A 26692-nucleotide genomic window follows, 5' to 3' on the forward strand; every position below is an offset into this window, starting at 1 on the left:
TGATTTGATAAACAATTTTATTTTTTGCCTTTTTTTTAATAAAGAAGGGTTATGTTTTAATAAGACATCAAATTTCAATGCTTCTGAGTGTTACTCTGGCACAGGACAGTACTTCTGTGTTTGTTTTTACAGTTGAGCCACTTCAACTGACCTCAAGTGTCTTTGCAGTATTCTGTGTTATTTTCTTATCCAAGCCTAAAAATCATACTTTAAACATTATGTTATAAGAACGTGGCTAAGAAATATAAGCAAAGACCATTTTTCAAGATGAAGTACTAATGAATCTTAAGTTTGGGACAGAATTACTGAACAGATGAGGATTTTTTATATATACAGATATATATAGATATGAGATTTGATCTTTTAATACAAAATTCCACCAGTAAATCAGCAGCCAGTGATCATGAGATCTTCAGCAAAATCTTCCATTGTATTCAAAAACTCTTGACAAAATGTACATGCTGTAGTTGAAGGCCACCACTCAATCCAGGTGCTGGAGTCCAAAGGATACTGGAATCTAAGAAGACAGCAGGAAATGATCATTTGCTGCCAAGATTTGGGGAGGAAAACATCAAACAGGAAAAATTACAATATTAAATTACTTGCTTTGTGTTCATAATCCTGCTTTCAATGTAAACATCTCAAAATACATTGTGTAGCTATTGGTTGAACTAACATGTAAAAAATTATATCAATTCTATATTACATAAGAATTATTACATACAAACACTTGCCACTTCACAGCACACTTACAGATTAAATCTCTGTGTATTCTGGTGGTAAATGACTTACTTGAAATTGTAACCAACACTTATCTTCAAGGCTTCTTTTCCCATGATCAAATATTGCTCTCCTGGGCTCAACTCAACATCTGTACAGGTCTTCTTTTTAACAAAGGTTATTTCATTATTTTTCTGAGCAAAAGCCTGCCCTGGAGTAGAATGTCAAGAATTGAAAAATATCACAGAGAGAACTTCCACTAACTCGTAAATTAGCCAGAAAACATCAAAATGTTCTACAGTACAGAACAGCTGAGGGATCTATTTGACACTAGTTGTATAACAGCAAAATGTGATGTTATAAAACATGCTTCTTATAAAAGCTTTGAAAAATTAAATCTGAATGGTAAATAAGCCTCATGCACATTTAATGGTTTTATACTAATTATAAGCACATGTTGGGTGCTTAGAGGAAAACTGAGTGAATATCAGCTTTAGTTCCACAGGATCTATGAGCAGCCACCTTTCCCAAGGGTGAGACAGTGAGTGCCCAAGAACACCCTAAAGTCCGTTCTCCCGGAAGCAGAAACATGCCCAACCTGCAAAAACCTGAGATAAATTAAGGTATGGCATACCCTTACACACTACCCCAACTTTGATCATTGTATATACAGAAATGGAGAGCATTCTGTGAAATGAATGAGATTTACACAACTGCTCACAACCTTATTAATTAATTACAGAATATGTTCACCTTGTTTTGTCCCATAAAGGACATTTCACTGATTACAGTTTGGGACTGTTAACAACAGCTCTAATATAGAAAAGCTATTTAAAACCACCAAAGACTTGACTTCTCAGGGCTCAAAAGAATTCTCAAAGGCTGTATTTAAGACTGCAGTTTTCTCCTCTCATGAAACAACCAGGTTTGACTACTAATTTCTGTAAGCTGCTTCAGTGGTCTCAACCAAACAGCTTTTACTCTAAATAAATTGTTAAATGGATGAAGAACATGACACTCACCTCTTTTATAGAGATCCAGCAGAGTTGCAGAATACTTTACAAAATAACCCTCTTCACTGCGAGATAAAATGTTCACTTTATAAACTGCAGAACAACACAAAATAAACTTTGTTATTTCTTGTTCTTGCAACACACACTAAATGTCTTACACATGCTCAGATGTGGAACATAATGTCCCTTTACAATACTAATTTCTGGGAAAACAGTGACTATAGCTATACATTGTAGGCTAAGAAACATTAATAAGTTCTACCCATGCTTTAATCTAATGGAAGCTCTCATCTGATGTCTGACAAACTTCCTCTGACCCCAAAGCCAGATGCTCACCTTAGAACAGTACGAAGAAAGAGAAACATGGTGCTCATTAGCAGAACTCATCAGATCAGGCTCACTGTTGTGATAACCCTGGTTTATGTGACTTTCATTTACTCTGCTCCTATGTCACCTTCATACACTCTACACCACAGTCTAACCTACTGAATTTTAATCACTAAAGATCTAACTGAAACAAAATCTTCTGCAGCAGTAGTAAACAAGTAAACATTTCAGCCAGAGCATGTGAAATAAGTAATGACAATTCAAATATTACCATATGCAATATCCTTCTGGCATGCAGCTTCTCTCCTGGTATCAGCAGTTATTGACCGATCTAGTCTGTCTTGTACTTTACCACACTCAGCTACATTGAGAAAGAAAAAAGCCAGCGTTAAGACAGTGTCACCACATGTCCTCACATCAAACACCACAAATCTCTCTACCTGTTTGGGATAATCTACTGTAACAGAAACACCAGGATTACGGGATTGCATGCTGGAAAATTAGTATTTAAAATCCAAAAATCCCCCTCAATCACCTGAGCTTAATCCAGTCAGACATCCATGATCATACTGCACACTTCTTAGGTTTTTTGCTAATGTAAGATTTGTAAAGGACAACAGCTTATGTTCTTGTTAGGGCTTTTTCCCTTGTGTTTAGTGTGGTTTTGTCCAAAGCACTGCACTGCATTTTCTCACCAAGTGAAATGGGAAAACACCTTAAAGTTTACCTTCCATGCACTTGCACTCATCTCCTTCACAGAGTCTCACAAGTTTTTCATTTCCATAGGGGTTATAAAATATAGTGCACTTTTTATCTAGAAGATCCAAAAAGAAATAATAAATACCTACAGAAAATCAAAGTCTAAGAATCAAAACTGAAACTCTGTGAGCCAAAAGTTACCCAAGCTTAAACTAACAAAGATTAAAAAGCTGTTGAAGGAGGAAAAATGAGTCTTCAAGAAGGAATAAAGAGTTAAAAGACAAAAAAAGGCATGGAACACATACCTGGTGCATGATATTCATACACAGTGAATGTGGCAGGATTTAGCATTCCAACCTGGAAAAGCTCACTTATTCGGAACCCAACACAGAGAAAATTATTAGCTGGTACCTATTTGAAAGACACAAATTAAAGAGTTCTAAAGGAAACAAAATTATTCCAAAGAGTTAAGGTAGTGCTTACAATTATAAAAAGGGTAACATACAGAGTCTATCTGCAGAATAACATGCCCATCTTTTATCTCATAATCTGCTATCAATTGATCAACGCCACTTGCAAGCTGTAGGGGGAAAAAAGCAGAGAAAAGTCTTTTATAACAAGTTTAACTTTTTTAGATGATCTCAAAGGTCTTGCAGTCAGTAGCTTTAACATAATTCTGAGGTGTAAAAAAACCTTATTTTAGAGTTCTCTCTTTATAATGCTCACACTCCCACTTGTTTTTTTTGTTTTCTTTTAAGGAAATTATCTTTTCACTCATTACATGAAGATAATAAAGGATTAACGAGCTAACTGTCCGTAAAAGAATACTTGACTACATGTATAGCATCCTATTTAAATCCTGTAACTCTAATTGCCTTTAACCAAAACTTCCATGCTTGTCAATAGGAGCTGGATGAACACCAGCATTACAGTGAAGATTCAGTTAAAGTTTTGCCAGCTTACACTTAGGTGTGTATACCAACAGCGTTCCCTTTACAACTAGCAGGTACAGCACCTCCAGGGGTTGCCACACTGGCCTAACAGAGGCAATGACCATTCTCTATCTGCTCTTGTCTAACAACAGAGGTAGCCCAGATGAAAAGATGGAACAGCAAATATATTACTTCTGTCAAAAGAAGTCAGTAGAAGAAAAATGTTCTCTAATACTCTCTTAAATACTTACAGTATTTAAGTCATCTGTATTTGCTTCCAATCCACTAACCAAACCTATGTCCATCACAGCATGAGCAGACCCTGACTGTGGCTCTCTCACACCAGGCCTATACCTAAAATAGATTAAAACTGATATTAAACAAAACTGAAATTAAAAAGAAAACTTTAAATGTGATCCCAGGAAAACCCAAGGAAAATTCTATCAATATTTAGACCACAGCATTGGCTCAATCACCGGGGAAAGGAAAAACCCCACCACCCACCCATCCCATCAACTGCACTTACTTCGCACAAGCCTCTAAGCGCCCCAGTGGCTCACCTTCTTCTCTTCTGTAACCTTTTCATAGCAAGTAGAGTTAAATAAGTAATTTTATAACTCTTCAGAAGCAGCAATCCAAAATGCTCATAAAGCATTGTCATAATTGAAAGATAACGATTTTAATTGTTTTGTTGGCTGTTCTTACAGGAACTCATTGCCTAGCCACAAACAAGTAACATTACACTTATAATTCAGGTGAAATGACAGCTTTAAGGCTTAATGTAATTTAATGTGTGCTTACCTTATTAAGCTACTTCATGGCAAAAGCTCAGAATGTGATTATACATTCTGTTGTAACTGGACTAGAACTCTCAGTGCCTTGTAGAATTCACTGTAAGCTCCCCCATCATATTTCTTTCCTCTGCTAAAAGTTTGCATTCCTCACTCCCCCAGCTGCAAGAACTCTTCCATAAATGAGTAAAAACGTACCTAACAAATATATTTAAAATAGATTCTATCCACAGAATGGCAATATTTTTAAGAAGGGCTAAAAATTTTGCATTTAGAAAGTGGCAGAATTTATTAGTTTCATTCTTAATTAGAAACACTTTGTTCAAGATAGTGAGAGGCTTTTTCCTCCCTCCCTTGCACTGACCTGAGCAGTAATATTTAAAACCATATTAATCCTTTACCATCATCTCTCTTTGGAACAATCTTCAATTCAAAGTTACATGACTCTTCAGAAGTTCCGATTGTGTTATATACTGTCCTCACCTACAGACATACAAATAAATTAGACAAAACAGAAGCAGTAAACAGTCCTCAAAGCTGGCATAAAGCTGTGAACACAATATGGAGAACATAACACCAGTAAAAAAAAGTCTGTGAGGCATGAGGAGCTTTGATGGATGCAAAGCACAGTAAACAAATTACCAGCACAGAAAGAAATGAGGAATTCTTGAGCAAAACCACACCACTCATGTGGTCTTATTTACAGGACTAAAAATATCATGCAAATGACTCCTGGCATTTATGAATATAAATACTAGTTCACAGGAATATGCTCTGTTCAAATGCAAGTTTGATGTTAAAAGAGGTTATGAAAGATACGAAGAAAATATATCAGGACACCAGCTTAATATTTAGACACACAAAAAGTATTCCTTGAAATATTGCAGGAAAACAGTTTTTTTAGTGACATTCCTCAATGAACTAAGAGTAAACACCAGAATAACAGAGAATTGAGCAATTTCTTAAAGCTGATCACTAATTTAGGTCTTCCCTGTTTGGCTGTCCAAGGACAGTAACAACTGATGAGCATTAAAACTAAGCTGATCATCTGTTAAGATTTATGGAACAGAAATCTTACGATGAAAAGGAAGAAACTTCACAACTCCTCTCTCATTAGGCATAAGTCATACATGGCTCATAATTAATCTAAAATATAGCTATAATCACATCCATCACTTCAGTCTAAGGGTAAGGACGACGCATGGAAGACTTTAGGAGAAACCTCAGTTTCTTATTCAGTACTGATGTTACAAAGCAGAGAAGTTTGATTTGGTTTTAAGAAGTTTGGTTGCATGCTCACATTTACTGTAGCTACGCCAGTACTGCTGCCAGTGCTTACATATATGTCATCATCCAGAGGTACCTAAAGGATGGATGTTAAACACAAAGCTGTAAGTTACGAATAAAGATAGCAGTATTAGCAACAATTCAGGTCAGATAATCTGTTTGTCTTTTCGACATTTTAAATACATACTAGGGTTTTATGCTACAAAGAGATTCTACAAAAACAGTACAGAGAAATAAGCAGAGATAATGTAAATGGGTAGTAAAATCCATTAAACTCAACAGATGAGTCCCTAAACATTTGTTATACCAAGTTACTACTAGTTTATTAAAAGAAAAAGCTAATTTAGTAGTAATTTCAACATTCAAATAATTATTTAAGAAGTTGTAAAGAATTCTGCTTTCATTTTTCAAGTGATACCATTTACTCACTGTCATAGTTCTTCCCACAAAGTTATCTTCTGTCAGTTTAAACACATTGAGTTCTCCATGGTTTTTATATGCTACCTTAACATTCATGTCCAAATTAAGCCGTTTGATAAGAAGTGAATATTCAGTCAAGGCCTCGAGGGCATTAATTGTGTCCTGCCAGAAATCAGTTATAAAGAATTAATTCCAGAAATTAAAAAGAAGTAAAAATGTATTAAAGCAATTTATTTTCTGGCATTTAAATGATCCCAAATAATGGTAACTAACAGCTTAGCAGTGTCTCAGCAGTACCCTTAACATGGTGGTAACATGTTTAACACCGTACTTACAGACATATTTGTGCAATTTAAAGTAATGCAGACAAGTCCTAAAAAGGGAGCAAGCAAAGAGTAATAGAACACAGCACTCATCAGTTTCTTCATAGATTTTTAATAGTTTTAAGAAAGGGAGGATGCATGAATTGAATATCCTAGAGAATACCACTAGTTGATAGGGCATTGGAAATCAGGCAGCTCTCTCTTGAACTTTAGTCTATTCGTGCATGCTAACACAGTTTTTACAATGAAAAAATCATACTTTCTTACACTGTGTTGCATTTTTCTGGAACACAAGAACAATCATGTCATGAAATGAAATATTCTGGTTTATAAAAACCTCGGGAAAAGTTTTCCTCCTGTGATTCTTTTCATTCAGCACATCTGAAGTCAGTGGAATCGGCTTGCAAATTACTATTTACAACAGACTTCATGAGAAGAAGTCATATTTCCCAAAGACTATCAACGTAACAGTGTCAGTTGTCCCATACAGAGGACACTTAGGTTATGAACATGGTCATTCAATATTACCCTCTTAAGACATGTTGGATTTTGGGACTTGAAGAACAAGAACAAAATATTTAAAAGCTCACCTGAGTCGAATAGAATCCTCCACCATACCTTTGTTCTTCAGACAACCATTTGATGATTGGATCAGCATAGTTTTTATCCCCTCTTAGCAAAGTAGTGAGCAAGGCATATGCTGTGGTTTCAACCATTTGTGCAGTAACAGAGCTGGGAGTATGCTCGTCTACTGATTTGAGAGTATCCTTCCAAAACCGGTAAATAGGAGGGTCACCTACAACAGTATAACAGGAAGGTTTCAAAATGAAACACAGCTACAGCTCTCTCCACACTACATAAGCTGAAGTTCTGCTTACTTGGGTCAAGGAGAAAGGGAGGAACTCACTCTGCCTTTAACAGGAGATGAAGATATACTTCTACACTAGTAAGTCTGACGTCTATACTAGAAACCGATGAAAAGCAAACCTGATGCAAAACATCCAAATATTGCTTGTCCTGACCAGTGATAGAGTGGCCAAACAAATGGAACACAGATTGTCTTTTATTAGCCACCTCCAACTTTCAAAGCCTTTCTATTCCAGTAGGAATCACTGCTTGGCAGAGAACAGTTCAAGTCCCATTCACAAGAGACTACAAATTCCACTCTCAGCCAAGGAAAAGAGGGGACTCAAAAGGATGAGGGGGCACACAAAAGTAATCCACTATGGACACCTACATACAAGGAAAGGCTATAGACAGAACAAGTGTGATACAACAGGGGATGAAATAACACTGTTGAGAAGCTGAAAGCAGGATTGAATTTGGCAAAAATACTAGGCCACAAAAGACTGAAATGTCACTTACGCCAAAGCAAGTGTCACCGAAATTCACTCTCCAAGTAGCGCCATCACATTACAGCATTTAACAATACTAAAAGAACAGCTTGAGAGCCAAATACAGTACAGCCCAAGAGAATTTCGTTGTACCTATGACAGATGCTTCCTTCTTCAGTGCAGAGAATGCTGCTCGTGCAGCTTGGTGGTTCAAATCCACAAGAGCTAAAGCATACGAGGTTATTGCCATAGTGAAGGGGCTCTGAGCAGATTGCACATTCTTCAGCAAATAATCTCCTGCTTTATTTTTAGCATCATGGATTTTCTGAAAAGATGAAGAGGCCATAGCTTCCAGCTATCAGACTTCGAACAAGTGTTAAAGAGAAAATGAAGAAACTGGAATCCCAGAACATGACCACTGGCAGAAATAAAAGTCTTACTTACCTGAGTAGGACATATTTGAATTGACTTCTCAATTCCAATAACAGAAAATGCTGTGAGATACAAAGATTTTTCTTTAGCTTCTCTAGGTAAGGTACCCTACAAAATCAAACAGGAGAATATAATTAAATAGAAACAACAGTTAATTTCAATAAATAGACCTTTTTCCAGTTTAGCTAAGGAGACAAACAGACATTCCTGTAAGAAATATCCTGAAAATATATTGACTTTTCTGGTGGTAATAGTTTATTTGTAAAAAAAAAAACCCAAAACAAAAAACCCAACATATATAAAGTTATTGCAAGCCAGGACTGTTATATTGTAAAATCAGCAATTTATTGTTTTTTAATATTAATGGGTGGCAAGCAGCCACTTTTAGTGGGAAAACAAAGGTTTGCAAGATTGTCTGGAATTGGTGTTCTGGTGAAGTGCAGCCTAAAACATCTTGCATTGCTAAAACACAGATTACCTCCTGGGGACTTCAGCTTTTACTGCATACACACAAAAAACGTTTGGGTTTCATACCTGGAGTTTCACTGGTTGGTAATTTGAAAATTCACTGAATGACCCATCTGGCATTTGACAGTTATCAATCAACCACAGAAGGGAATTACAAACAGAAATCTGATCAAGATTTACATATTGATTAACTTGTCCGAGAATCCTCAGAGCAAAAGCTGTCAACCTGCCAAGGAAATCAAACAGATCATATTTGTTTTGATTAGCAGATCCTACCACACTGCTAGAGGTCAGACCCCCATTTGCACTGATTATAACTTAGCTATGTTACACACTGCCACAGTTCAAATAAATACTGCAGATGAGCCTTAAATTCAACTTAACAAATAAGCAACAATCACTAATAATCGGTTTTAAAGTAGGATCAATGTCTATGCTTCAGGCTCTGAACTCATGACATCACCAGAAGATTGCTTTTCCATACACACAGAACTTAAGGAAGATGCCTTTGAAGAGTGCTCCCTTCTACAAGCCAACTGCATTTGCCACTCCGAAAGGCAAGACAGTGATCATGTATTTTGCCTAATTTTCAATGGCAGATACTGATTTCCCTAAACAGTACTTTCCCTTTCTTGGATAGCCTTTAAAGATCCTATTTGTGTGAACAAGAGGTATGTTTATCTTGCCTTTGCTCACAGCCCTGTATTTTGCTTTCCTTCTTCAAACATGGGGTACAAACTTTGCCTTAGCTTGACTTTTGCAGGAAACTAAGATGTTTTGTAGAATTCCAAGCCCAAAGAAGAGGTTTTAGAACTGAGCAAAATCCTACAAATTATCTAGGGTATGTCTAACTATTGTCCCAGCTTGGTTGTAATGGTGTGAATTACAGACATAAACAAAAGAGATTTAGCAAGTTCAGGATAGAATATACAGATACTATTCAAGCACCATTTAGATCAAGCTCACCTCTCATGCTTACCAGAAATATCAGTCTTTTAAAAATAGTGATAGTATGAAAGCAAAGGAGTGAAACAAGCCTTTTCTAATCAAAAGACCTTTTCAACTCACCACGTGCTAGCTTGCCCATTCTTCCACATGCTGTATGAGAAGTCAGAATTCCTGAATGACAATATGCTCACAATTCCTAAGGGATATATTAGGCAGAAAGTAAGTTATGAGGTTTACACCAATATCATATTTCCTCACTCAGACATATTATCTTTCTCACTCAGCAAGGTTTATGCACTACAACTCTGAAGCAAGAGAAGCAGCTATATTTTTCTACCTTCTTTCATCTTCCTCCTCATTTGAGTTCTTGAAGTTAAGGTTTCAGGACCCAGCAAATGCCAATTATTTGACTCTTCCAAGTAGTGAAACACATAAAATACTGGGGCAATACTCATCAACTCTGCTTCTGCGCTGCCCTTTGGCAGATTAGCCAGAATACTGAGACCACTAGGACTGAGGACTGTGGCAATTGCTTCACCCATGAAATGCCCTGTGGAAAGAAAAAAAACAAGGTTTACTTAAATGAGAGATCATGAAAGTGAATCTAAGGACAGAATCTGACTGATAAGCAATCTTTCTATAGGAAATACTCAAAATTCTGCACAAAAGGTGCTTTGTCAAGCATGTTCTCAAAAGAAGAACCTAGGAATAAATTCAGATGAATTTAAACAAATATAAATAGGAGAAAAAGAACCTACATACATGAAGTACATATGCAGCAGGATAGAAGTTTCAATTTCATTTACCTTTGACACTAACACTTCTATCAATTTTTGTTTTAGGGACCAGGTTTAGTGGGATTTTGTATCGAAATTCTTGTCGTCTCTTGATTGAGCCTAGAATTGAAAATGTAGGTATGTCAAACTGCACAGTCTAAACCAATAGATGATGCAGCCATAATGGCCAGATTTTAAGGTTACGACTGAGTGCAAACACTTCAATTTTTCTTTTGCCTTTTTTGTTAAAAAACAAACAACGAACCAAACCAAAACCCAACTGATCTGGACCTAAACTTTGTGGTTTCAGATTCATCTCTGGTTAATGAGGACATATTCTATTTCCATTAAGAAAGCACCTGCTAACTGCTTTTCAAGCACACTGAGAAAAGCTTAATGGTCTATCACAGTAAAAGATACATATAAAAGTTCCTTTAAGAAATGAATCAAGTCTGTTTTTGAAAGACTGGCTGTTTTGAGATGGATTTGTTAGTCCGTGAAAGGACAGGAAATCTTTAGAAGGGACATATGGAGAAGATTTCAGGATGGAGAAATGCCAATTTTTTCACATTACAGAAAACTTGATCATCATGAATCAAAAACCATGAAAAGATACACAAAGTAAAGACGTATGTGATCAGTTCTCTTACCATAAACACCCTGTGGGTCCAAAGTGAAACCTGAATGAAGTTCTTTCTTAACGCCTTCTGGCTGAAATCATTCAGGGGAAAGAAGCAGAAAGTGAAAACACTTTTGCTTAATTAAATATGTTAGCTGAAACAACTGTTTAAAACTCCTCTGTAGTTGAGTTTTATGTTACTGTTCTATGTCTATTCTATGTACATTTAAACTTATGTTCCATCTCCCAGAATTATTGAGAAAATTTAGTGAAAGATATAAATAAAAGCTTAGGAAAGTATCACGTTACAAAAATGTGTCTTTCAACGAAGCATGCTTAAGCACTCGAAAACCCAAACCAAATCATTTAGAACACAGTATTTTCCCTGCTTAGTAAGTTATAAACTATTTATATATATAATCTGACAATTCTTATAATCAAGGTTAAAAAAATGTGTATACTCAAATACTGTCATGCATTTTTCCACTGCATACATCTCGGCAAATTCAATATAGTATTTTTGATTCTGATAATATTAAAATAAGTCATTATTTACATACTGATTTAAAACATTTTTATTTCTTGTGACTAAATCAATATGAAATTCAAAACCACTACAAATATTGTTTTTTTTCCTTACCATTACACGTAAAGTTTTAACCACAGTTTCACTGTTCCTGGCTGTCAGCAATGTAAAGTTGATAGTGTGAAGACCTAATTCCAAAGGAAGTATTCTGAATGTAACTGGGGATGAAGAACCACCATCTAGATTCTTAAGGTTACAACCGTGCATTCTCGACCCAGTAGGTGCAGAATCTCCAAAGGAGCAGATTCCATTTCCAGCTGATATTTTAACACAGAACTGAAATGTTTAAAGATTTTAAATGTTTCACCTCCGTGACAGGTACACCACCAGAGAAATATTAAAGCCACTAAATACTATAATGAGCATTCTAACAGTACTTTTCTGTTTAAAGTGAGCAAGTGTTGCTACCTTCACAGTTACTATTACTTGCACTAGAGACACACTAACAAATGTTCATTAGCAACACCAGGGAACCCTTACACAAGGCCTCAGGCACACACCTGCTTCATGCAGACACCTTTGCATACCTTCCTCAAATTTTTTTCAGTATTAATTTTGCACTTCTGTTTCATGTATTTCCTTTAAAATAGTCCTTTTTACATTAAATCCTCAGCCAATGTAATCTGCAAGCTCTGGAGCAAGTTATTAAAAAAAACCATCACTCTTTGACACTGTGACCAAACAATTGGAATAGAAAAAAAAAAAAGTATTTTAATTTTCCTGAGGCAAAGCTGCAAGGACAACATTATAATCAGTGAAGTAGCTGGAAATAAAATGATTAGGTTTCACTGTTATACAGTTACATAAAGCACACATAACACTAAATGAAGGAGTAGAGAAATCCAATCCAAGGATTTGTTTATACTGGATACTCCCAGGGGAAATGAGGTTTTAGTTTATTATGTTGCTCTTTTTGTAGAGCTCATTAAGACCACAAATTACCTTAATTGCAGAAGCTCTGTGGTTATAAACTGATCCTTTTAACTCAATTTGCTCTCCTCGCACCACAGAATAAGGAACATAAATGCTCAGGAAGATATCTTTTACCACTTGCACTTCCAGGGGTGCAGCAACACATATACCTAAGAATATTAAAAACATAAAAGCAAGTTATGTTACCCATCCTTGTGATAAACAAGTTTGAAAAGGTTTTCACATACTTGTCACCTTTACTGGTGACTTACTTTTCAATATGTACTATGAAATTGTCCAAGCCTTTAAGAAGTGCCCAGGCTCTTGCTTCCTGCTCCAAGTTGCTGTCTCCCACTTCTCACACATACTGGCTGACATTCCAGTTCTTTGGGCTTCTTCTCCTTTTCTTCTCAAAGTGAAAAATTTACTGTTTGTACTACCACATATGCTGGAAAACTTGTTTCTTCTTCCCCTCAAGTCCCTGAGCTATTGAGAGCAGGACACTGTAAAGTTGTGCCAGTCACTCACTATTTGTTCTCATATTCCTTAGTAATTTATTATGGGTGACTATTGAGCACAAAGACATGTTTTGTTTTCCCAGCCACTTACATGCATAACAAGAAACTAAGTCAATTCCTTTCTCTAAAATATATGTTTTGATTCTTTCCTTGCCTGTTTATCAACCAGAAAATGAACATTTTAGAATATATATGTCAACTACAGTGAGATGTTCTGCAAACTCCAAATGGAAAAGCTCCCTAATTTCTTAGCTACAGTCTTAATTTGGTGCACTACTTACCTTTATCAGAAATGCCAACACCTTGTACTTCCCAGGTAGTTAGTGAATCAGGCAAGGTGACAGACAGAGTCTTTGACCTGTGTTCAGAAGCATTAGCACACTTTTACTATATCAATAGCCACATGCTAACACCTAACTAAAGCATACAGTACACCCAGAGCAATTCCTGCATCTAAGAAACACTTAGGCCAGGCAAGATATCAGGGCATACGTAGAAAACAGGACTTGTGGATTTTTCTTTGAATAAACTTGGTTTTAGCTGACTTGACAGAAGCTGGTGTTTAGCAAGGTCGAAAGTGAAAGGAAACAGGACTCAACAATCTGGGCACCAGACAGCACATCTTGCATGGAGGGAAACTGGCAGGAAGAGTTTGTGTAAAACTACATTTTAGCACACATCTTGGGTAAAACTAGGGCTCCTCAGCTTACCTCAAGTTTAGCATTTACTTCCTATAAAAATTATTACTAAGTCAAGCATTGATAATAGATTTGAGAAGAGTAGTACCTTGGGGAAACTTGGTGGACCTCCCATAACCAGCTTTCAGGGAAGTAGCTACGAACTTCTGCCTCATCCAGTTCCAAGAAAGTCTCAAAATCTGAAGAACATAAATAAAGCAAGTAAAAAACCCAAGCAAACCACCTGCCAATGACCAAAAGCTTCAAAATAATTATATTTTTCTCCTGTGACAACAAGAAATAACTTACTGTGTAACTTATTTGCCTTAGGTCACTCCTGATGCAAGAAAAAAAAAAAAAGTATCTGAATACCCTGAAAGTGTATGTTAATTGCACCTCATCTATTTACCCACATGGATACCTGTCCAGACAGATTACCTTGTTATCAAGCAATTACAGGGAGACAATGGGTGACAAGAAATTTCACACTGCCGCTGATCTTTCCTGAGGTGTTACCCATTGGCTGGTGTGGGCATGGGTAAAAATTTAGTACAAAAGTTGCCTTCACAGGCAAGGATGCTTTCTTACAGCCCTTCCGCTTGTTCTAAAGGAGGATGAATAGAATATAGCTCTTAACAGAATACAGAACTGCTCTCTAGTCCTCTTCAGAAGCATATAAGCAAGTTTTTTGGAGATGGGTAATATGCTTTCTGGAATAACTCTGACAGGTAATAGTGAGTGGTTCATACATTAACAGAGCTGTCAACTCTGTATTTATCCATTTCTGCTCAAAGTGTTTCACTACATGTCCACAGGAGAGCTAAAACTCTTGTACTTACGCATTCTGGCCAATATCAGAAGCTTATTAGGCTCTTCGTCCCGCAGCCTGTTTGCAAATTCACAGCAATCTTTGAATGCAGAGATGCACTTCTGGTTACTCCGAATTCTCTGAGCTCTGTCACTGCAGGTCTCAGTGACTGGATAGGCTCTGACTCCAGCCATGCAGCACTTCCGGATTTCTGGATGTCCATATTTGGATACTGAAAGAAGAATAAAATAAGTCTGCTCTGTGAGATGAAGTTTTTATTTCCAAATACATCTTAACTCATTATACTAAAGGTATTTTTAAAAACTGCGGAATTTCAATGAAGGCCAGATTTGAGGATGAGGTTAAGCTTGCCATTTTTTAAATAACAGTGACATACATTTAATCACTACTATTCTGAATTTAAAATATAAAGTAGATAAGAAAAGTTGTATTACATTTTAAGATTTAACAGTCAAAGGCTCTTCTGGTAAGAGTTGGTCCCTGGCAGGTGGCCACTGGGAAAGGTTGCTTGCTACAAGTTGTACTGTGAGCTCTCAGGCTATGTCTGTCCAGAAAAAGAAGACCTTAAACACTTGCTGTGTTTTCAATGTATACTTAAATCTGCTTACTTCAAATTCAGCATATGGGTAAGAACCTTTACAAACAGGGTCCTCTCAAAAGTCATCTTCCATATTTGTCAGTCCCTCTCAACCACATTGCATTAATAACAATAATTACAAGTCATAAGCAAACACTCAAATTCTTGATTTCTAATGGACATGATTTTTTATTCATAATTATATACTTTAAAATGTTTTTTCCAACACCTTCTTTGAGTATCTTCTCCTTGAAGTCAGACCGTTTGGTTCTTAAAACTTCATTGCAAGTGTCATCTGTTCAAAAAATAAGCAAACATGTACAAGACATGACCTTTTCGTAACAGCAGAGTCCACTTCAAAATAATTCCATCAAATCACATACCAAATTTGGGAGACTTTCTTTTTACTATTTTAATTAAATAAAAGTACTTTCATTCCCATTAAAGTAACTGATTCACAAGTCACAATGTTTTCCTCCCTCAAGAATCATTAGTATATGCATTCCCTATCAATTTAATTAAGTTTCAACATGATAACTGGGAGTCACAATAGAGTATTTCAGAACAGGACTCCATAACTGAATGCTTAAAACAAAGCGATATACCTGCTTCATTTGAATCTTCAGCATTTGTATTGGTTAAAAACGTAAGCCCAGCCATTCGGAAGACACCAACATTGTTCTGTCCTCCTCCAGCACCACACCCAAGGTCACTCTTTTCCAACTGTAGCATTATCTGAGGAAAAAAAAAAACACCAGCAGCTAACTAAAACATGTAATACATTGTATGACGAATGAGTTAGACTTGCAGAAAGGCCAATTCAGTCTGGCAGATCTCCTCTCAAAACACTGGAGAATACTATTTAGCAGTATTTGAGCTAATTCAAGCACTGAAAAACTCATTAACCCACTGAATATAATAACATTTTCCTTATCATTCTACCAGTATGCCTTAAAAATATAACCTGAAGAGATTATAGAAAGAACTAACGAGAGTATAGTCTCCAGGCCTCCTTGATGAAGGAGCTCTCTAACACTGCAACCTATTTTTGGCCAAGTATGCAGGGTTCCAATGAGACAGGTCAGATCTGCCTTTAAAACTATAATTTATTTTTAATAGGAATCAAACTATTGTAAATTAATTCTGTTTATAACTTTGAACTGTTTAAACCAACAACTTTTATTCTGAATTGCTCTTCTGCCTATTTTCAGGCTTACTGAATGCATAACATAATAGCTACCAGAATATGAGCATGAAACAAAGAGCAACTTTTCTTTTTCAGCTACTACTTAACTTTTTCCATTGCTCTCTTTCCTCTTCCTGTGACTCCATATATTGCCTTGTCAATAGATGACAAAGCAACAAAGGAATTGAATTGTGTTTTCATATTAAGCGATACAACTTCTGCTGGATTCAGGATCTCTTTCCTTGACTGCAGCTTGATCTAGAAATTTAAAACAAATATCGGTAATTTAAAAGCACGTTGTTCCGAAACAGATCCATCTGAAGGCAGACACTTCAATAAAGCAAGGAATTGTTACAGAACTTTTGTAAATCCAAGTTCAAATCTACCCATAAAATGAATGCACACCCACAAGTTTTAGTGCCTATTTTGCTACTCACATCAAGACTATTCCCACATTTCTGTTCCACATTCAGCCAAACTGAATCAGCTACTAACTCAGCAGTTTGTTCTCCCATGACTATGTAGTAAACAATAAGACGTGCTGAAGGAACCATTTCTTGGGTTATCTGAAAAGTCAGATGTTCATATTCCAAATCCTTAATTCTCTTCTGAGTTCCAAAGGTTACTATCTTCCCTTTTGATGTGATCTGTGACAGAAAAATTATGGAGAATAAAAAAGTCAATTTTATATTTAAAATGGTTCTTCCATGTAACAACAATTTGCATTTAGATATAATACAACACACATAAAAATGCATTTGCGACCAGTAGGCCTAGTTCAAGGGAAGGTAGCTTTCCCTCATCCCCTAAGAAGTACTGCCTCTGCACATCTTTCTCTTCCCCTGTACTTCAGCTCCTGAATCAGCTCCTGAGGTTGGCACTACTTGTTCTCAATCCCACAATATGTCAGATGAGAATTCAAAGCAATGGAGACTTCATGGAAATTTAAACATGAGACTTAATTTTTTGCTCTGAGACTGGCAGACTGTATAGGGAAGGAGCAGTTGTCTGAGCTGCATATATTCTAAGGTGAAGATACTTCTTGACTGCTGAGGTTCTTCATCCACCACCACATAGTAAATCACAATTCAACATTTTATGTGGAAACATATGTTACTTACCAAATAGCTGTAGTGGTGTATTCTATGACTATACTGACTACGTGGATATACATTAATATTTATTACATCCCCTACTTCTAGTGTTTTGTGGTTGGAAGCCCAGTCAATATATAGATAACTCCGACTTAATGATGAATAAGCTTTTGCTTCATAGGTTTTACTTGCTTGGTTTTCATCTGAAAGATGAGGATCTGCAGTTTTTACCTGAAAAAATAATATGATGTCTGAAAATGTTTTTAGTATAAAAAAACCCATGTGTCCTGACTTCTGAATAGCTTAAGTACAGAATTATACTTAACAAATAGTTACAATATTAAAAGCATTCTGCAACGTATTTTTAAAGCAATTAATAAAAACCAACTTAAGATTCATATTTTCATCAATAAAATAATCCATAAATATCAGGTCAGACATAAAATGTTAGCTTAGAAGCACATACATACATAAATAGAGCAGGAAAGGTTAACACTATGTCTCCCTGCGTAGTGAGGGAAGCACTCTCAGAGATTTCGCAACAAACCTAGATTGAAATATTAAATAATTGCTTAATTATTATGAAATAGACGTGACAAATCAGGGTATTTTGTTTCAGAATAATTTAATAAATACTTCAATAGGTAAGTAATGTTGCATTATAGCACTTGCATTTCATAACTGATTATTCATAATAGTCTCTAAGTTTATAAACTCGTTAGTGTAAAATCTCCCAATTTGTGTTACACATTCACAAAAGTACAGAATTAAACCCTCAAACAAATGAGTTAATGATTTAACTCACTTGAAACTCCAGTACTTTGCTATCAGATGGGATATTAACAACAAACAAAGCAGTTCCATCATTCAAGCTTGTTCTCCTTCTCCCAGATTCTGAGCCCTCTGGTATCAACTCAGTCTCATCCATTTGCTCACTAAAGGATTTTGCAGTGACAGTTACAGGCAATTTCCCAACAAAGTCACCTACTGTATCTTTCACCTGCACCTGTTCACCAGAAAATAGAACATTCCTTATATCAGTGGTGGCATTTTGAAAGGAGAAAACTTTCAAGCTGCTAAGCTGCTTCTACAATAGCAAGTTAAAAAGATGTAAAAGGTTAACGGAAATTAAAAGAATGTTAAGAACTACAGAAACATGCAAAAAAAAATATGAATAAGGCTTCTGCATTATGGGGTTTATGGTGTAATGTGCAACAATTCTGCTTATATTAACTAACCTTAATGAAGAATGGAAGTCCAGGCTTCACAAAGAGAGGAGTAGCAACCAAACTCAGTTTGTAAGGAGATACAGCAAATCTGACTCCAGAAAATTCTGCTTCACCGCTGAGGCCACCTAACAAAATATTATGCTCTTTTCAGTAACCACACATTGTGTGTTCTCCACTTGCCTTCAAAGGTCAGCACAACCTGTCTGTTACAGTGAAGTCCTTTCATCTAAAGACTGAGCCCCTCGCATTGCTATGAAACTAACAGCAGAAAAACAGTACCATTTAGTCCCTAACATTGTTACCGTGACAGATGGGCTGTTCTTCCTGGTAAGTTTTTGGAAGAAGGAATTCTGAACACTAAGGAAAGTCTGACCCTGGGAAAGTTACCCATACCGTTTTCTCTGCTAGCTCTGTTTCCATTTGCAGAGATGTTACCAAGAAAAAAATCAGTTAAAAAGCAGCTTACCTTCCGACTCCAACACTGATGCCACAATGTATAAATATGACCCATCCAATTCTTCTAGACTGTGAATCCCTATAAAACTCACTGCTTTCTTACAGTCAAAATTGATCTCAGCAATGCCATTTTCTATCTGGAAATTAAACAATTCATTACTTTATAGTCAGTAATTTAGAAATAACACATAGATACAGAATATACAAATCCTAACTTTAACATGTTTCTGTTCATCAACTATTTTCAGAGAAAATCAGAGGTGGAGATGTTTTAATGAAGAATTCTTTATTCCCTAAAATGACTGATAATTAATCAGCCATTTGGCATGTATTGCAAAGTCTGCATGCAGACCCAACAAGAGGTTGGAGTAACAGAGAAAGCTTCACTACATGAGGAACGGTAATGCGTTTTGTCATTCTTTAACGCCTAAATCAAAAAGGCCAGAACGAATGATGGAGGGATAACTGGTGGTGAAGTCTCCATACTACATCAATATAATTTTGATCTGTTTGGCTCTAATAGATTTCTTTCATTTATTCTGAAAGAAATAAGGATTTTTTCCTACAAAATACTCAGAGCATAAAAGTGATTTCATAGACATTTCAACCACACAGCCTGCCCGAGTAATTAAACCATGCTGAAATTACATTGTCTCAGATGCTGCCTCTGAGGTTCATTCTGAAGTGCATTTCTGTGACCCTGACAACAGCATTACATAGTTAAAGTTCACACAGAACAGCTGTTTATGCAAACCAGGAGCTTGGAGCCATTCTCATAAAATTTAATGGGAAAACTTCGGTGGAATTAGATCAGTCCTGAACTAAGCACATGAAATCTACGCAAACCAGACTTTCTTCTTCTTACCCTAGTTACATGCATGGCACGAGGCATCATTCTTTTTCCAGTTTCTTCAATTATTCCAAAACGAAGAAAAACATCAGCACTTGTAAGCTTTTTATTATAAAAATAGCTGAGAACAAAGCAATAGAAATGCTTTTAGATTACTTTCATGGCTGCAAAGAAGCATTTGTTTTTGACGAAGAGTAATCCTCTAGGCAAGAGACAGAAAACAAATGTCTGCTTAGCTTTAAAAGTGTCTGTTGAAAAATAATCGCTCTAAGAATTTTAGAAGGGGCCCCTTAGCTCTTTTACAGAGCAGAAAGGATTATGATGACAGGGCTTCTTGAGAAAGTAAAAGAGGAGACTTCTGGGCACAGGAGAATCACTTTTCAGGTAAAAGAAAGAGACATACACACACATTTAGAAATCAAAGCCCAATTTCCTTACCTGGCTTTCACAATAATCCTAAAGTTCTCAAATTTATCAGAACTAATGAAGTTACTTTCTGGCTCTATGACGATGGAAAAGCTTGGCATTGCTGAAAATTGAGTAGAAAAGAAAGCCACTTAGCTGTGGTTTTATACATAAAGCCAGAAGTACTCAGAAAGACATCTTTGTACAGCCATCAAAAAATCATGTCAGTTTAAAGTGATTTGTATTATAAATATAGCTGTGTGCCTATCCACAGAGAAGCACAAGTTCTAAAGCCTAAGTTATCTGCAGTTGCCCTGGTCTACATTCTACATCAGTGCAAATACATTGAGATGATACAGCACACTAAAGAATATCTCTCTTTAGAGACAGGTTGTATTAAGACAGCCTTACACCAATATGACTGCTTAGCTGAACTGATGCTGTTACTTGACGTGGGCACACCTTACCATATTCCTTAACTTCAAATTTTGCAACAGCAGAGGTTACAAAATCCTTCTTATACTTGGCTTCAATCTTCCAAATTCCATACCTACAAAATGAAAATACACATTTTTTGAGATTAAAATTAATGTCTAAGGTAAAAATAATATTACTACTTAACAGTATTTCATGTTAATAGTTAAAGAAAAAAATTCTGCACCAAGTTTTTGCACGTTCTATGCCTACTTTGAGAAAATTCTGCCCTGCTATTTTCATAATTCTTTGAAATTTATTTTAAAGCATTGAAAGAAATTGGAAAAGAATATGCCATTATTTATGACTATCGTCAGAACTTTTTGATTTCAAGTAGAGACACATTTTGAAGACTACAAATATAACCAGGGTCATTGAGACATTATTTACTAGCTTCTTTCACTTGCCAATTACCACTCCCGAGGCCAAACAAATGCCTGCTTGTGGCTACAACTCTGTTTCGATGCAGTGAGCAGGATTAGTACGTTATCACGTACCTGAAATATCATCATTTGGATGATTGATCTTTGCTTCTAGAAGCACTCAAGAGGCATTTGCTTCATTTCAAATTGCTTTACTTAAACCCACAGAACTTCAGTGCGCGGAGGATATCTGAATGTTTTTATCTTCCTAACTTACCATTCAAAGAAACCTGATTCTGTTTGCCTTAATTTACATACTACCTCCATTTAAGCTCTGCCAGTTTTGTGCCATAGCTAAGTTCGCTCAATGTAAGTGAAAAATGCTGTCATTTTCCCTGATAATAAAATCAAAGCTAGAGGGTATGACTAATTATCATTTCTTTGGTTATATATATGTATTTGAACAGGCAGACAGTAAGCTTCCCACTTGGCTTTGGAAATCAACTGGAAAGGAGAATACCTGGTCATATTTGGTTCCTTATTTATACCATGGTCACACACTATGTGAAATGTTAGAAATATCCAAGTTTCAAGTCATGCACACTCTGTACCAAGCAAAAGACACTGTCAGTCTTTAAGAAAAGGCTCTTAATAATTCTCCAAAAGCATTAAGTAAATGTACTTAGGATTAGGAGGAATCTTGAAGTCAGGAAAAGAAACTATTCCTGTAAAATCTTCTTCTTCTATAATATCCACTTTTACTCCTTCAGGGTCCTTTAAAGAGTAACAGGAAAGAATCAGCAATTACAGACCATTCTTATCAAAGGGAAAAAACTTCATTCTGTGATTTCAAGGACAGCCTGAAAAGGTTGTAATTTTTCTAAGAGTTTTGCCCACTTCATAACATGAAAACACAAATGTTTTTAGAAAGAACTCAGACTGAAATTCTGGTAAAACATTTTACTGTGGTTCCAACAATTAAAAGCTGTTATACTAAAAAATGCTTAAAATTGCTAGAAAGTTACTGTAATAACAAGCCTATTGTTAAAGGCTAAAAAAAAAATACAGTATACTGATTATATTTATATCTTAAATGAAATAAAGCACTGTATGAAAATCATATATCATTAGAATGCCCTCAAAAATCTTTTCCCCAGAAAATTATATATATACATTTTTTTTTTTCCATTCTGTAACAACCTCAGATCTGGGACTTGAAAACTTCTATCCAACTGTGCAAAGTCAGTTTTAACTCTTTTAAAATAAAACTGGCTACCTGCAAAACCACCTAATAGTTATACTAAGTATTGATTGCAATAATGGTTTGCCATCTAACTACATCTTCAGAATATTGATATTAAATTCAGTTACAACTTACCACAAAAGTTAGGACAGTTTCTCGCCGAGCTGGCTGCAGTTCTTCATTCAGAGAGTAAACCCTGACTTTCACTGTAAGAATTATTACAATAAATCTCAAAGTCGTACTATTACAGAGATGAAAAAAAGAAACAAAAACCTCAACCCCCAATCTTTCATCCATACTAATTAAGTTTATAATACTTATAGAATGCTCTTACCTTTTGTCAATATGGTGTCCAAACGGTCTCCGTTCATGCTAGCAACAAGAGACCCTGCACCACTCCTCTTTCACATTTAACCACTGCAGTGCAATATAATCTTTTACCATCGCAATCTTAGCACATCACTTTGGTAAGAAAAGAGCTCAATCTCCATGAAACAAACAATTCCATCACCATTTTTTTATAAATATTTTTAACATATTCCCAGGAAAATCTTTCAAACTTTGTGCCATTGATTAGTCATTTATGGTGCAGAGGGCAAGGACTGACAGGAGATTGGGAGAAGCAAGTCATTTCTACAGCATGATCAAATGGTTTAAAATATTGCTCTGCTGATTAAAAAATTAAATAGCAGCTGATGGCAACACAACATAAACAAGAGCCTAAAGGACATTTAAATCCTAATTCCTTGGCAAAGTCAACAGACTTTAAGAAATGAAATAACAGCCAAGAGAAATAAGCATTATTTACCTGACTGATCAGGAGTATAAACTGGTTTGTCCGTATGAATAAAAAGAAATCCACTCTCATAGGAAACAGGAATTTTTTTTGCTCTTGTAAAATGTGGAGAAACAGCTTCCAAATACACATAATTGGCTGAATTCTCCGTTCTTGGCAGATCTGTTGGCTGAAGCTGGGGGAGATGAAATAAAGATTTAAAAAAAATATTCAAATATTTTTCAAGTATTTTTTCCTGTAGAATTTCTTGTTGAGAAGAGTATCTGAAGAGCAATTACTATTTTGCTGTTGACTATCATTAAATAAAACAATCAACATTCACAGGGGTTTATTCTTGGTTATATCACAGATGATGATCTGAAGTACAAACAGGTATTTTGAAATTTACCATGTTATTTATGTCCAGAACTAAAACAGCGAAGTGCAGAGCCCAGTTATGAAGTTACGAGAATATAAATTATCAGATGTGCACACACGATGCATCTCAGCCACAATACAGTTACGGCTGGAAGTTTGGTGAAATACCTATTTTAGCTGAAAATTGGGTGAGAAGCACCTCCTGGGAGGCATCACCCCAAGTAAAACCTTCTTGATCACCAGCTTTCAAGCTTTCTGCACTTTTGGCTTCAAATAAATCTGTTAAATAAAGCTTTATGTTAAAATCTGTGCCTGTTTGGAGCTTTTTACTCACAGACAAGACTTGAACCTGGGTTTCGTCACCATTGTGGCTTATTCTGAACATTCAGTTGACATATCTTGTAAACATTCAACACTTCTCCATTCTCACCCTTTTTACTTTTCTGTAACTATGATAACAATTCTAAAACAGTTTGATTATATGTTTAACTTTGGTGACATTCCTTTACACTACTTTTATCCAATGTAATTTTAATTTCAGACAAAATAAAATGAAATTACCTACATACGGGTAACTGAGATATCAGGGTGCTGGGCTTCCCTTCGCAGATTAATCAACTGAGAACTTACCAGAATCATTTTTAACACTTATAACTGTGACAATAAAAACACTGCAAGAAAAGTCTGAATTCCTTACTGTTAAAGTTACAGCATCTTGGAATTTGTTGGCTGGAGTTAAAGAAACATGGCCAGAAGAATAAACGGCAAGTTTATCGGGAAAGCTTTTTATGGCAATATTGACCGGAAATTCTTTTTCATAACCAAAAGCTTGAACTACAACTTTCTCAGATGCCCCAGCTCGGAAGATCTTTGGTGCTGTAAGGACATATCTGCATATGGAATAGAAACCAATTAAAAAAGACGAATGGATTTCTTACTTCTGTTTGTAATTCACTTACGTACACATTGGTAAAGCAAACAATCAGGTTAAGTTGTTCTGAGACATTACTTAAAACAGTAGAGCCCCAGCCAAAATAATTGTTATGAAAACAGTAATGTAACATTACCAAATAACAGCTTAGCTAGAATAATATTTATGGATTTGATTCTGCAAATGCACAAAACCATGTCTGCTAAAAGCTATTTTCATGGAAATAATTATTGCTTTTGCCAAATTAAACCCTGAAGCACTAATCTTCCAAACAGTACACTTGCGTAGTAAAGTTCTGACTGAAATGAATGGGGAACTTACAGTAAAGACAAATGCAACTAAATATTTTATGGATTGCTTTAATTTCCTCAGTGCTTTATAAACTGAAGTGTGCATCATTCCACAAAAGTACAAGCCAGGCTTTAGTACCTGACCACTTAACACATCTAAAATAATACAAAGTGCTGCTGAAGAAAGCATTTATATGTGCTGCTTCTTTTTCTGAAATGCCAAAAGCACTTGGGTTGGCTGCTTTCTATATACCACTGTCAGCAGGTAAGAATCAAAAAAGCACTGCTAAGTTCAATTGTAAATTACACATTTAGGTGAGAGCTTTCATTAAACCTGTAGCAAAGTGCCTTCAGGCACTACAGAAAAGCTAAAGAGCACCAGCTTTATTGCTTAACTTTTCTGCATGTTTATCTTGTGCCATGTAATGACTCTACCTCTTTATTTGGCAGCAAATACAGTAATTCCACAAACATCAGTCCTTTTTCTACCATGCACACTAGTGAGAATTTTGCTTGTGAAAATGCATCAATTTGGAAAGTGCGTTTTTGTATTGGCTGTGCTTAAAATTCTGTATGTATTTACCTAAAATAGCAGACAACAACCAAGTAATATTTCCCAGTAAGTTCTGTATTTGCTTTACTTACGTTTTCTCTTGGCTTAAAGATGTTCCAGAAAATAGCAAAACAAAATAACATATTAAGACCATCATAGTGTCTATGACAGCAAACCATAGATGCTAATGATTCTGGACTGAACTGCGTTTGGCTTCTGCTGTAGATGAACAGAAATGCCACCAATGCGTTTCACTCACAGTTAATAATTAATTGCAGGTCATGGTTTACTGAATATCATTGCATTCTCTCAAGGAAGCCAGAACAGCTAAACTTAGGATTTCAACTTTTAAATCCGTCCAGAGCAAACCTACGTCAACCCTATCTTTCTCTGTTTGATACATAAAAGAAATAATTTCCAGAAGTATCATAAAAAAACCCTCAAAACAAAATAAATAAAAAATTAGATTTTGTTAGTCCTTTAGGAAACAATTTTAAACAAAATGATAGTGAATTTGCATCTGAAGGAAAAAAAAAGGGCATTTTAATTGTACCAAACACAATGCACTGTTACATTTAGACCACAAGATTCAGGTTTTTTGTTGTGAAATAACTCTTTGCTTGCCAATTTCTTTTAGCCACTTGTAGTCCTCATTACTCCAACCTCCTGAGGACTTCCGTAAGTAAATAGATCAACCCCAATATGAAAACATGAGGGCACAATACACCTACACGTACTAATTTCAACAACATTTGCAGAAGAACCCATCGGTAACAAAACCTTTGCATGGCCGATACCTAACCACAGGCCCTCAACAAGTAAGTTCAGGTAAAGTTAAACTAAAGTTGTGCAAGATTTCTGAGGCTTAAACAAATACTGCAGCCAACCTTTACGGGAAGGCCGTTTACAAAACTGTTTCTGATCAATATTTATTCCAGAAAGGCCAATTTGGGCTTCTATTTAATAGAATAAACTAGAAAGGAAGTAACGATAGATGGAATAAACTCTTGTAAGATATATGGTGCTTTATATTATTAAAAATACTGCAAATAGCTATTCCTAAATACCAACGAGAATTCAAACAGCAAGTTTACACAGGTGGCATAGAAGCAATACTAAGCAAAGAATGAGGAACATCAGAAAACACTTAAAAAGTCTAACAATACTCTGAAATAATATTTTTAAATTATAATTACGCTCCTTCCCTACATTTTAGACACAGGATACTGAATTTCAAGCCTACATTTCAGCTAGTTGCATAGATTCCAAACTAACACA

General features: G+C 35.8%; 1 protein-coding gene across 1 annotated transcript; it reads right to left on the reverse strand.

Annotated features, from left to right (window-relative positions):
• On the reverse strand, positions 1-25640 carry C5 (complement C5). Its single transcript, XM_065695256.1, has 41 exons — positions 25507-25640; positions 24338-24530; positions 23296-23458; positions 22623-22693; positions 21927-22018; positions 20876-20958; positions 20442-20532; positions 20019-20124; positions 19164-19290; positions 18707-18822; positions 18274-18474; positions 17496-17699; positions 16812-17021; positions 16483-16632; positions 15794-15923; positions 15418-15483; positions 14622-14822; positions 13892-13982; positions 13387-13463; positions 12618-12757; positions 11730-11951; positions 11121-11181; positions 10501-10590; positions 10032-10244; positions 9815-9890; positions 8813-8972; positions 8291-8386; positions 8000-8171; positions 7103-7308; positions 6199-6351; positions 5783-5845; positions 4884-4965; positions 4218-4269; positions 3943-4045; positions 3265-3339; positions 3065-3170; positions 2788-2874; positions 2332-2421; positions 1743-1826; positions 793-931; positions 1-517 (listed from the first exon to the last, which is right to left on the reverse strand). Exons 1-41 carry the CDS (start codon positions 25569-25571, stop codon positions 388-390), a joined length of 5037 nt encoding a protein of 1678 aa, XP_065551328.1. The 5' UTR covers positions 25572-25640; the 3' UTR covers positions 1-387.
• Positions 25641-26692: the final 1052 nt, after the last annotated feature.

The sequence above is a fragment of the Lathamus discolor genome, chromosome 15 (genome assembly GCF_037157495.1).
Source record: "Lathamus discolor isolate bLatDis1 chromosome 15, bLatDis1.hap1, whole genome shotgun sequence".
Lineage (NCBI taxonomy): Eukaryota > Metazoa > Chordata > Aves > Psittaciformes > Psittacidae > Lathamus > Lathamus discolor.